This window comes from Ptychodera flava, chromosome 2 (genome assembly GCF_041260155.1).
Source record: "Ptychodera flava strain L36383 chromosome 2, AS_Pfla_20210202, whole genome shotgun sequence".
In the NCBI taxonomy this organism is placed as follows: domain Eukaryota; kingdom Metazoa; phylum Hemichordata; class Enteropneusta; family Ptychoderidae; genus Ptychodera; species Ptychodera flava.
Genome location: NC_091929.1, coordinates 24,633,709 through 24,646,813, shown reverse-complemented (window position 1 = coordinate 24,646,813; position 13,105 = coordinate 24,633,709). Strand labels below are relative to the sequence as shown.

The following is a 13,105-nucleotide window of genomic DNA, read 5'->3' as shown; positions in this document are numbered from 1 at the left end:
CCAAAATCTTGACAGAAGAACTTGTCCAGTTTTCTTACACACAATTTTAGAGTTGAATTATGTCTAGAGATTTGCTATAAGATATTAACTAGAAGCACAGAAACTCATACTGAATGTACACAAGGCCCTGCAATATATTTTTATTACTGCTATGAAATTAGCAATTTCTTTCAAGTCATCTTGTTATTTGTCCAAACAGTGACTATGTTTTGTAAAGTTCAAAAATGAATTTACAGATCTTGAAAATGTAAAATTACAACCAAACTCGATGCGATCAATAATATATACCTACAGAAATTAAATGACTTTTAATAAATAGAATATGAATTAACGGTATTACCTTACAGATCTAATAAATGGTATTCCTGAGGATGTACTTTTACTACAAAAATATGGACTCTACATTCAAAATGACTTATTACAAAAAAGACAATGTGAATCTGAACATGAAATATTACATTGAATGTTTACAAGAATACACATTCATTTTAAGAGTAAAACTGCCTACAGGAATGTAATTTGGTACATGTTTGGTTATTGAAGGCGAAAAGGTAAACTGGTTCACGTACCATTGAGTAACATGACACTGCAAATATTAGATTTGTGATGAAACATTTCCACAAGGCCATTGTATTATGCTATGATCATGATATGAATGTTAGTTTTATTGCTTCACTTTCTTTTCCTTCTTTTCATTATCAGTCTTATTCTGTTTTCAATAGTTCAAGCCTATTTTGCATCCAATAGTAGCGTCAATGACACTCGGCTCACATTTGGTTTGATTTCAGAGATTTCAGAGAAAATGATTTTTTGACCAAAAATGGGAAAAATTGCCCAAAAATACAAATATGAAAATTTCACCATAATTTGAACAAATCTGACAGAGGCTAACCTAGGATTATGCATACCAGATTTCAAGCAATTTTTTCAGGGAAGTTTTGATCAAAAATGGGAAAAATTGCCCAAAAATACAACTATATAAATTTCGCCATAATTTGAACAAATCTAAGTGAAGTCACCTTAAAGAACCTGCATCCCAAGTTTCAACCAAATCTGGTTTGTAGTTACAAAGTTTTAGCAATTTGCAGCATTTCCCCTTTTTTACCTCATTTGTATATTTTTGACACTGATATGTTCATTTGAAGAAATTCACATCTCCACCCCTGGATGCACCTGTACACCAAATACTAAGATGGTAGGTGCTGCGGTTTTGAAGTTTTTGATGAGGACGGACATACATCTACATTTTTATACAGACAGACAGACATACAGACGCCGCCAACTTACCATATGCTCTCTTTGTTATATATACATATACCAAATGTGAGCTAAAAATCACCTACAATGATATTCTATTGCTTGGATCATGGTTACAAATCAAAGGTACATGCACCATTATTAACAAGGGTACTTTAGAAGCTGTGAATAATAACAGTAAAACATGTCCATGACAAACATATCTCATTGCCTGTAAGGGGAATGGGTTTAGCTCTATCTTGATCACGATGTATTAATTAATGATGCATAAATTTGACATCATAGTCATGCCATGAAAACCATACGCACAATGATTAATCACTGATCATGTTTTGCTCTAAAACATTTGTTGTATACAACTTACTCAGCAATGTCAAACAAAATGACCTATTTCAGAAACTTAAATTGTTTTGCAGGCACATAAATGATAATTTCACAGACGAAAATTTACACTTCAAAACTTTTTGAGGATTTGAGGTCAAGGGCAATGACGTTGTTTGCCGTGCAAATGTTTTCATTATCCTTCACCCTTAGCATATTTTACAAGATCAAATATTTGAAATGAATGACTCAGACTTAATTAGAGAAAGTTTTTTTACAACTGTTAGTTTGTGAAATACCGTAAGTTTTCATACAATGAGCTGTTTACAAATGACAAATATACAAGTTTATGCCGACATATTATACATTACTGAAAGTACGCAAGAAGAGTGAATGGCTACGTAAATTGAAAATTGAAGAGATTTAAAAGGATACAGCCAATGAAAATCAAGGAGATTTTAACAGGTACATCAGAGGAAAACTTAAACAGCAATTCTCTACTAACTTTAAAATCAGACATGAATTTCTGTCCTTCACTGAAACCCCCCCCCCCCAAAAAAAAATACTAACATACAAATATCAACCATTCATGAATGCCTCTAGAAAAACTTACCATCAATCCTAACATGGATTGAATACATCTTTACACACAGAGTCCAACACCACTTTACAAACCAATTAGAAATCAAATCTTAATTCCTGAAGTTTTCCCTCAACTTTCTCTTGTAATCTGTTTATATTCTGTATATAATTGTCAATTTTCATCAGTTTTATTCCTATGAATTCTGACATGACTGAAAAATCTGCCTGTTTTGATTGGTGAAAATAACCTGAGTCACAACTCACACATTCTAACCCAAAACTATAAATTAAAGTTTTCATTTAACAGAGCATTTTCATTGTTGTGGATCCTTAATGTGCTTTCGCATCCTCGACTAGCACAATAACTGTTCATATCGGTAGTTTAGAAATTTTCTACAAAATTTCAGTTGAACTACAGTACGCCATTCACCTCGAAATAAAGTTCATCTGACAACAAGTTGTAAAAATTCACTTTCAATTCCATAATTACCTTCATCAAGAATGGGTTGTTTTAAAAGATCCTATTTGAAAACATAAGTAGTAATAATAAATAACATTCCAGAATGAAATTAAACATACATTGTCTGACAATCATGACAGAATAACACCAGTTATATTACCAAGTCCTAAACACACAGTTTTGCTAATGAAGGGATCACATTTTCATGACAAGTCCCAGTATCTTGGAAATGATGACCTTCTGCATATAAGCAACTTGCTTTATACCTGGCCTTTGTACACACACTGAAGACTGCAATTTCTACTAACCATATCTTTGAAGAAAGACTTGCCTAATTGTGGTCAGACATTCTTGCTACTAAAGCTAGTGAACATAATTTAAGGTGTCGGTGAAACAACAAAAATGTTCATAAATTCCTACGACTTCAAAGAGCTTTCAGTATTCAATGCCCAAGAAATTAATGAACAATGATCCTTTATTACATGGTTTTAAATTCACTACAAAGTGATTAACTATACAATGTATGCACAACGTTAATTTATCTACAAGTACACTTCAGTTGTTTCAATTTCCTCTGCATTAAGACTATTTAGAAACAATAAAAGCAAGATATCGCAACAGATGAAACACAATCAATAAGAAAGAAGTAAAAGTAACCATACCGCTTCTATCCTCCTGCGTTTGGCTTCATTATCACGATCAGGTGTTGTCGGTAAAGACAGAATCTGAGATTTGGCAACAGGTTGACCGGGTAAAACAGCCATTTGACTTGCTCCTCTAACATAGTGGTCTGGTTCTGTTCCTGGAGGCCACAGAACATTGCCAGGCCCCGGTGCTGGACTTACCGGCATAGTATGGGCTACCCTTTGCTGGTGTGCAGTTGGTGGATACTGGTACCGGTAACCAGTTGGTGGTGCACCGGGTGGGTACTGGTAATTCACTGAAACCATTGTCTGGTAACTTACGTTGACTGGCATTGGGCCATGCATTGGATTGTGGATAACGGCAGGGGTCTGCATGGGGCTTTGTCCACTGGGTTGGACCTGCACTGGACTATACCCGGTGACGGGGGTTGGCACCTTTGGAGGTGTTGGCTGTGGAGGTTTAAAATAACTTGAAACCATTTCAGTGAGATTTCCTGCGCTGTGTTTGTGCCTCTCCCATGGTGAAGCAGTGTAGGAAGGCCCAATGCCTGAAGGCGATACTTTCGCTGTATGTCTACCGCTGCTGGACGTAGCTACCACATAATGCTTACCACTTTCTGAGGTTGAAGTATAACTTTTCTCATGACGTGACTCATTGCGGATCTCTGTTGTTCTCTCCCATGGTGAAGCGGTGTAGGAGGGCCCACTGCCTGAACGCGATACTTTTGCTGTATATCTACCACTGCTGAATGTAGCTGCCAGATAATCTTTACTACTGCCCGAGGTTGAAGTGAAACTTTTCTCATGACTGAACTCATCATGTATCTCTGCTCTCCTTTTGCTATGACGATGACCAGAGTCCTCTTTTATGCTGGATTTGCGCGACACCGGCGATATCGATCTGTGTCGTTTATCTTTTCTTTCCGACTTTCGTTCATCGCTGCGCCTTGAAAGTCTCTCTGGCGACCTGCTATCCCTAGAGCTCCTGTGTTTTGTATGTGATGGTGAGGGACTCCTTTTGCGGCGGTTTTCAGCATGACGATCGGCAGAGTGCCTTGATCTCCGTTGATCATCATCCCTGTTTTTTGGTTTGATTTGTATGAGTCTCTATCATGCTTCTTTTCGTCCTTGTATTCGTAGAAGTACTCATCAGGTGACCTTGACCTTTCAACCCTAACTACAATGTTCTTTTGTCGACGTTTGGCTTCTAGATTGTCAATTTGATCTAACAACTCAAAATACATGTCCTTGTAACTTTGTTCCATTTCACGATCTAGTCTCCCACTCGTTATCTTAATTTTAAGCTCCTCTTTCATTCTTAAAGCTTCCTCAATTTCAAAGTCACTGTCCTCATGTATGTCAACCGACCGAGTGGGCCGTGCTTTGTCTTCCTGTTGCCTGTCTCTGTTATATCTATCAGAATGGTCAACTTTATCCTTGTAGGTGACAATACGAACAACGCGATTTTCCTGCTCATGGGATGAGGTCCTTGCTCGCATTTCTTTCAACTGGTCAAAGATTTTAGTGTCCTTTTCATGAGCCTTTTTTTCACGAGGCCTAGCTCTTTCACTGTCTCTCCCACTTCCATATGATTGTTTTCTTGGTCTGGCTGTATCACGCAGAGGAGAGTGAACAGCTCTATCGCGATCATCAAAGTACGGTTCCTCATCTGGCGAATCTAAATATTTATGATGACTGGAGGTTACGAAGTCTGGAGACATTCGTCTCCTCTTCACTTTTTCTGTTATCATTTCCTCTCTCATGTCATGAGGAAGCTGCTGCTGCTTTCCTGCACCATACGGAGAAGGCGGTCGCTTTCTGTGAGATCTGTTTGTCTCATCACTGGATCGGCCTCTTTGGCTTTGTTCCGAGTCAGGCCACTGGTATGCCGTTTGAGGTGTGGTGTCGGAGTACTGTTCGTGTTGTTGGTAGTCAAACTGTTCCTTACTGTATACAGGTACTGCAGTCTGTTTCTGTCTGTAGTCAGCTTGCTGATTTTGCTGCCACTGAGTGAGTTGATACTGAGATGGCTGACTTTGTTTCCTGTACGCACCACTAGGCTGTGACGCAGCCGCAGACTTGACCTGCCCACCTTTGACCCCTGCACTCTTACCCTGCATGACGTTCCTCTTGGTCATCGTTGAATGCAGAGCAAACGTCGGCTTCTCCTCCTGTTGTAGCTTCCGCTGCATTTGGCACAACTTCCGGTGCATTTCACCCAGCTGGATCATGGTGTTCGGGTCCACATTTCCAGTAATCAACTGTTTCTCAATCAGCGCTTTCTGCTGTTGAATAACATCAGCTTGTGACACTCCACTAGCACCGGTCGCTTCCATCTCAGTTAGCGCTGATAGCTGTTTCATAGTTTCATCCTCTGCTGCTCTGGCAGCCTCTTGCCTGCTGGATAAACCTTGCTGTTGACGTTGTTGTGGATTCTTCAGTTCTCCATACTGAAAGCTGTCTCCTTGTGCACCATAATCTTGCTGAGACAGTGCCTGAGAGTGAATTTCGGTTGCTTGCTGGTATTTGAGGGCGTCACTTTTCGGCACACTATCTGCATAGCCTGACAGGCTGCCTTGCTGGTTTAAAAACTCTCCACTCTGTCCTGACACAGTAAGGTTTGCCTGAGTCCATGACGCTGACTGCGACATCGACAACCCGCTACCACTACTGTACAGACCACTCTCACCAGACTGCATGCGCATCTCTGGTTGTCCACTGAGGGCGCTATACTGCTGCTTCACAAGCTCAAAAACGTTTTTCAAATTAACACCCAGACCCCCTTGACTTTCAGTCTGGACACTCATTGGCTGAGGGTGGCCAACCTGATAGGCCATTTCTTTTGCAACATCATCAACAACATGACTATCCTGTGAAGATCTACTTTGAGAATGACTTATGCTATACCCAACATTCTCATTATCTGGAATAATAAAAGAAAGAAGTGAGTTAATCTTTAATTCTAAAAAGACTGGGTTGTACATTTGCTACTAGGGGAAATATAAAATTCTGTGAGACTAAAATCTGACAAGACTATCTTCTAAGTTCTACAAATTGTAGTACACAAGTATGAAAGATGAAAAAAATTCCATGAGCTTTTAGCAAATCATCTGCACATACTGTAACATACATGTACATATACATGTACACAGCCAAGAACAGAAAGACGTGGCTATGGGCATGGCCAAAGAATAAAATGTGGCACTCACCAGGGTTTTATGAAAAACTGGTGCAGAAAGACTGTGTAAATATGGGACAATACAGATAAATGTGTGCACATAGTTCTGTGTTTCTGCACATAGATTTGTTTTTGCCAAGATCTGTTTGAATTGAAAGGTTTAATCAACTCGGACTTTGTACGGAACTAGAACTGGTATGAGAAAAGGGAAAACATGGATGAAAAATCCCACACTGGCTACGTCTGTTCATCCACTTTGGCAGTATCATTAGTAATCATGCAACATCCAACACCCAACCATACACCATAGTGTGCTTGTCTATCCTATACTGAATAAATATACAAATATTCAAGGAGCAAGTCAACACATAACATAGATATTTTACTTATACAATACACTGACAATGAGGATATCTAACCTTAACCCTGTACTATACTATTACTAGTCAAGAGGACCATATACAATACATGTAGCTATGACAAAGACCTTAAAATAGCTGAAGTCATAAAAAAACGGCTGAACCCTGTAGACACCTTCTCTGATTATACTTCATGCACATTTTGGACGGTATGAGATCCATACATGCAGTCTGGTTATTCTCTCATTTTTTCAGCATTTATTTTATTGTTTTTCTATTTTGAAAACACAATACGGTCTTAGCAGAGACACAACAAGATGAACAAAATGGTGACAAAAGCAAAAGTATAGGTACCTCGAGAAAAAACATTCACGCATCTTTCAGTAGTGACCATTTTGGGTTGGGAATTTCTATCTTGCCATTACTTTCTGTAATATGATTCTGTACATCATGTATTTGTATTTTAACATTGCTCCAAATCTTGGAAATATAGGAGAACACTTTTGCATTTTACATTTGTAAAAATGTGGCTGCTCAATAATCAAGATGTGATTTAATGGATATTTTTTTCAAGTTTATGTGCAGTGCATCTACTCTTCAATAAATTTCACACAATTTACAAGTCTGAGACATCCTTGTTAAATTTTCAGAAGCTACCAGAGTGTGGATCTACATGAATCTACACGTTTTAATAAATGTAATAAAACGTCACCCACATAAAATACATGTTTTTTCCATATCAACTATCAATACAGCCACTTGTATATATATATATATATATATATATATATATATATATATATATATATATATATATATATATATATGCACACACATACACACACACACACACACACACACACACACACACACACACACACACACACACACACATATATATATATATATATATATATATATATATAATATATATAATATATATATATATATCATGTCTATGTTATTGCCGGTAGAATGCAAGCTAGACTGAAAAATCCATGGCTCGAGGAGGCTCACAGCACTCCCCTGTGTAGTGAGTGCCCTTGAATGACATATCTTTCAGTCTAAATGCCAGCCTAACAACAACAACTTGATTTATTTAAGCACTATAAGTACAAAACAAAATAAACCAAACCTGAAATTTAAATCAAATTACAATGTTCTATAACATTGTAACAAGTTGCCAAACCACTTCTTTTTCAGCGTTTGCCCACTGCCTTCCTGTGGCTGATTAACACTGACTGGAGTTTTACAAATGGTAATTGCTCTGAACACATTTGTGCATTTTCTTAGTGGTTCTATGTCTCACAAGCAACTGAGATGAAATAAATGTAATTCATCTACTTTGCGTTCTTCAACTAGTCATAAACAATAAACGGCAATGTCCTTTGTTTGGGGAAGAGCGGAAGTGTTTGGTAAAACATCAAAAGTCTGGTACATGTGTAGCGCTGTCATTTTACTGGTTTGAAACTCACTGTTATCACGCAAACATCAAACAGATATGCATGTATCTACCAAGGATCATGAACAAGGACTTTATTCCTGCTAAAGAACAGTTATGAATCTGGTAAAGTAGCTGGTAGCTTTTAATGATTTCTTTACACATTTTGTTTTGCATGTCAACAGGAAGTTCTTGTTCTATTCTTCAAAGCACTACATCTATTCATATATGGTAGACGGGGCTATATTTTCCACTGTCATCACAGCATGCCTACCTTCAAAGTGCACAGTTATTATTGACATTATTTGCAGTAAGAACCAGAATTTACAATTAAACAATAAGAATGCAGTTAACGAATTAGCTCTGCATGGCAGGGCTGTGTGAAATGTGTTAGGCCTTATATGGCCTCCCACCACAGGGAGGCCCTATAACGCTGGTAACACACAGCCCTGCCATGCAGAGCGATTAACGAATATACCAGCCAAGTTGACAAGCTCAACATTGTGTATCTCAACATGCTTTTGGACGTAGATAAAGAATCTGTAGTTGACAAAAGAAAGAAACTTAGTGAAACAATCACCAAAAGTTCTGCTACTGGCCCTGCATGTATAGTCATACTATTAAATATGTGGATGGTCTTCGAGAAAAGTACTTGTTGGCAGTTGTGGATTTTCGTAAATTGCTTTGTTCCTTTAAAGTGTATTTTTTCAGAATATTTACTGCTCTGTCAGTAACCTTGATTATGGAGGTAAAAACAGAGCGTGCTATTAGCGATGACATGCTGCCAAACTTGGCTTCGATTTTAAAACGTTGTTTACAGTTTACCGTCACATGCATGCCCAGCGTGATATGCAACTGCGAGACATCACGGTTAGGCCCACATCTAGATGAAATATTTCACTCGGAAGGCATAATTCCATGACTTTGGGCTTACTTAAGAAAACCTGAATTCTTTCAATCATAGACGTAGTTTCTACCCCCATGCTTCAATCACATGCACGTGATTTTGTTTGATATCAAGTTGCAATCAATATTCAGATAGCTCGATTATCGATACGACCTCCCGACGGAAATGGTACTGCGATCGCGGTATATAGTCACGAAAACCATTTGTTTCCAAGTCTATGTCTTGTAGAAACCACTTTAATACATTTGCTTTATCAATATTACCTCTAGAATGGTGTCCCATGTCTCCGAATCCGAGTGAAAACCCGGGATATGCCATACTTGAGCTTCTCCTTGACGCCATATTGCTCCCACAATGTTCGTTGTTTGTTGCCTCCAATGCTGAGGTTTGACTGTAAGCGCGCCCGCACTGGTGCAATTGGGATTTCCGATCTTATTTCCCCTTTTTATAACATATGTAATTAACAAAGCACATACCGTAATATATAATGATAAGAAAAAATTATGCATTTCTGAAGAGAAAAACTTTTAGAATGGGCATGCAGAAACCGAAACACTGAGTCTCTGCGCTGCTAAGGAGCGGACCATTAAACGTATCCCAACCTTACTTATCCCTTCCCATAGAGGGCTGAAGATGCGGGGGGGGGGGGATTTTAACTCCTTCCGTACTTCGCTAAGGATGACCTTTCAAACGAAGATTATTCTGGGGACTATACTCTTTAGTAGGTGAAGAATCTTTTTTTCTTCTTGCAACAACAGTGGTCCAATGTCACTTTCTTTACTGATAAATATTTTTCTTTAAGGTAGAACGCGCCTCGGGGACAGATATTCAGACTCTCAAAATTTAACATTCTTTTCTGATATACCACTTTTGGGGATTCATTTTAAGCTCTTGGTATAAGAAAAATTTTTACTGGCTTAGTTTTTCGAAAATCGAAAATTTTATTTTTCCATAGAGCTAATCATACACTCTCGAACATAACTAGAGGTCTATGAGTTAACACTGGTATGGTGGCCATTTTAAATACCGGTAAATCTCGAGTAATTTGTTTCTCTAGTACCAAAATTTGCACGGTGACCACAAATTTTTATTCTTGATTTTGAAAGAGAATGGTTGAAAGATTCTTAAGGAAAGTTTGAGCAAAAGTTTAAGTCTTTCACTTTCGAGGCGCATACTACCTCAATATATTTTGGCAAAGCAAAGTCAAGAAAGATGTGCAGCCAAACTGAAGTGAACGTCATAGCAGCGTCTACTGTCAGCATGAGTACCAGTGACTCTCATGAAATGATTGCAAAGGAAGTCCTGGATGGCGACTGACTCGGAGAAAATGCAGCACAGAATGGAATCAACCTCTAGAGCTGCCGACTCTGATACGGTGATTGCAAAAAACGGCTCTTTTGCTGAAGTTGAAAACTGTGTCTGTAAAAAGATAACACCATAATATAATCTCAGAACTGTAAAAGAATATTATATGTGACAAATAACTTATTTTATTCAATTTGACCGTGATTGCTTGTGTGCATTAGACAGAAAAGCCAAAGTAAGTGAATTGTTTTGCATCCGCACAAAAATTATAATTTGTGTTTTCCCAATGGAATTAGCAAAGGATGGGAGACATGTTGAATTTCGAGTGGAAGTAAGTATAAGGTGATCAGTATTTTCAGAACTAAACTTTGCACAGAAACCCTACTTTTTAGTGGCCGCGGACGCAGTCCGGGGATGTATGAATTGGACTTCGTCCAGTCTGTCTGTGCGTCCGTCCGTCCGTCCGTTCACGCAGATATTTAAGAAATGCGCATGCATTTGCCAATTCCTTTCAAACTTGTTACAAGGATAATACACTTTGGCATACATATGCTTGTCTATTGTTTCGGGTTTGGCGTGCATAATTAGTGCTTATTTGCATAATTAGTGGTTTTGAAAAAGAGTTCTGTTTCCAGAGAGACTGTGCCAAATTTGATGAAACATTGTACAAATGTTGGCAACACAGAGGTCTAATTGCGCTTAAAGATGTATGGCAAAACTGTATCAATTAATTGATAATTTGCATATTTAAAAAATGTTCATAACTCGGGTGACATTTCAAGATATACAGCAAGAAATACTAAATCTATTTTGTTGAATCTTTGTACTGATGATGTTGAGTTCACAACGCTTTAACAATGACATCTATCAGTATCGGTTTAAATCAATTTCTAATGTGCATATTTAATAACTTTCCTAATTAGCGTGAAAGGTCTAGATATGATAGATCAAATTTGTTGACACTTGATGCAAATGTTGATCTTTCAGTGCTGTAATAGTATACAAAGACATAGAGCAGTATCAATTAATTGCTAATTTGCATATTTAATGAACTCTCCTAATTAGTGTGATATGGCCAGGTTATACTGCATCAAATTTGATGACAATGCTTCAGATGTTGATCTCTCAGTACTGTGATAGTGTGGCAAGACATTTAGCACTATTATGTCACTTAATTGCTAATTTGCATATTTAATGAATTTTCATAATAAGGGAGATAATATATCAAGAAATACTGCATCAAATTTCATGAAACTTGGTTCAGATGTTGAGCCCACATTGCTGTCACAGAGTACAAAGATGTTTATCAATATCGTATCAAATATTTTTGAATTTGCATATGCAATGAACTTTCCTATTTTTATTGATATGTCCAGAACTAGCATATCAAAATTGATGACACGTAGTTCATATGTTGATCTTTCAGTGCTGTAATAGTGTGCAAAGACAGTTAGCATCATCATGTCATTTAATTGTTAATTTGAATATTTAATGAACCTCCTAATTGGTGTGATATGTCCAGAACGAGTGTGTCAAAATTGATTACACGTTGTTCACACGTTGATCTTTGAGTGCTGTAATAGCATGCAAAGACATTTAGCAGTATCATGTCAGTTAATTGCTAATTTGCATATTTAGTAAACTTTCATCATTAGGGTAATATTTCCAGAAATACTGCAGAAGTTTTGTTGAAAATTAGTACAGATTTTGATTTTACAATGCTGTGATAGAACGCAATGACAATTAGTGGTATAATTTCAATTGATTGCTTAATTGTATATTTAGTGAATTTTTGTATTGAGGGTTAATATCCAGGAACACTGCATAAACTGCATTGAAATTTGGTACAGATTGTCTTACAGAGTTATAATAGCATGGAAAAATATTTAGTAACATCATATTAATTAATTACTAATTGACATATTAATGATCTTTTGTAATTAGAGTGGCAGCCCAGATTGACTTTACGTTTTCACCACCATGATGTGGGCCAACCCAGTAAAGTTGGACCTCTACACTGGGAAAGCATGTTTCTAATGATCTACATCCTGAATGACTGCACCAAAGACTCTTGCCGCATATGTTGATCATACAAATATTTCACACTCAAGAAAAGCATTTAGCAGTATCAATAGCTAATTGTAGTAAGTCTCTTCTGTAATGAAAACAGAGGCATTTTTGTTCATATCTGATATTCTGATTTTTCATGTCAGGAGCCAGTATTCAGACATTCCTGGAACAGTTTCTTGCAGATAAGTTGAATTTTGGCATTATAAGAGCCAGTATATGGCATACCATATTCAGTCCAACTTGGTAAAACGACATAACCTTATGTCATTCACACCTTATGTCTACTTGTTTACAATTCAGTCAAATAGGGGCTTCAGTCACAGACAGGTTTTCAGTACCCTCATTTCTTTTTTTCATGTGCATCATGGTGACTTCAATTTAGCTACTGTCACGGACAAATTCCTAATTACAGGAGAGACTATGTCATTGCCAACGTCTTGGCATTCTACTTTTCAAAAGGGAATGATTTAAAGAGATTTTTAAGAAAAATCTGAGCAAAAGTTTTAGACTTTCAATTTTGAGGCGTGTACTATTGTAAGTGCGGACTCAGGGTGCATAGGTAAAAGTCCAGGGACTGTTGT

General features: G+C 37.4%; 2 protein-coding genes across 3 annotated transcripts in view; both read right to left on the bottom strand.

Annotated features, from left to right (window-relative positions):
* Positions 1-6,165, bottom strand: part of LOC139117574 (uncharacterized) — a 41,278-nt gene extending 35,113 nt beyond the window's left edge. For both annotated transcript variants that reach the window (XM_070680811.1, XM_070680821.1), the window contains exon 1: positions 3,283-6,165. In XM_070680811.1, coding sequence (XP_070536912.1) covers positions 3,283-3,744 — 462 coding nt within the window. In that variant the 5' untranslated portion in view covers positions 3,745-6,165. The remainder of the gene's footprint in view (positions 1-3,282) is intronic.
* Positions 4,131-9,491, bottom strand: LOC139149510 (uncharacterized protein DDB_G0290301-like). Its single transcript, XM_070721298.1, has 2 exons — positions 9,413-9,491; positions 4,131-6,187 (listed from the first exon to the last, which is right to left on the bottom strand). The coding sequence occupies exons 1-2, from the start codon at positions 9,489-9,491 to the stop codon at positions 4,131-4,133; spliced, it is 2,136 nt and encodes a 711-aa protein (XP_070577399.1).
* Positions 9,492-13,105: the final 3,614 nt, after the last annotated feature.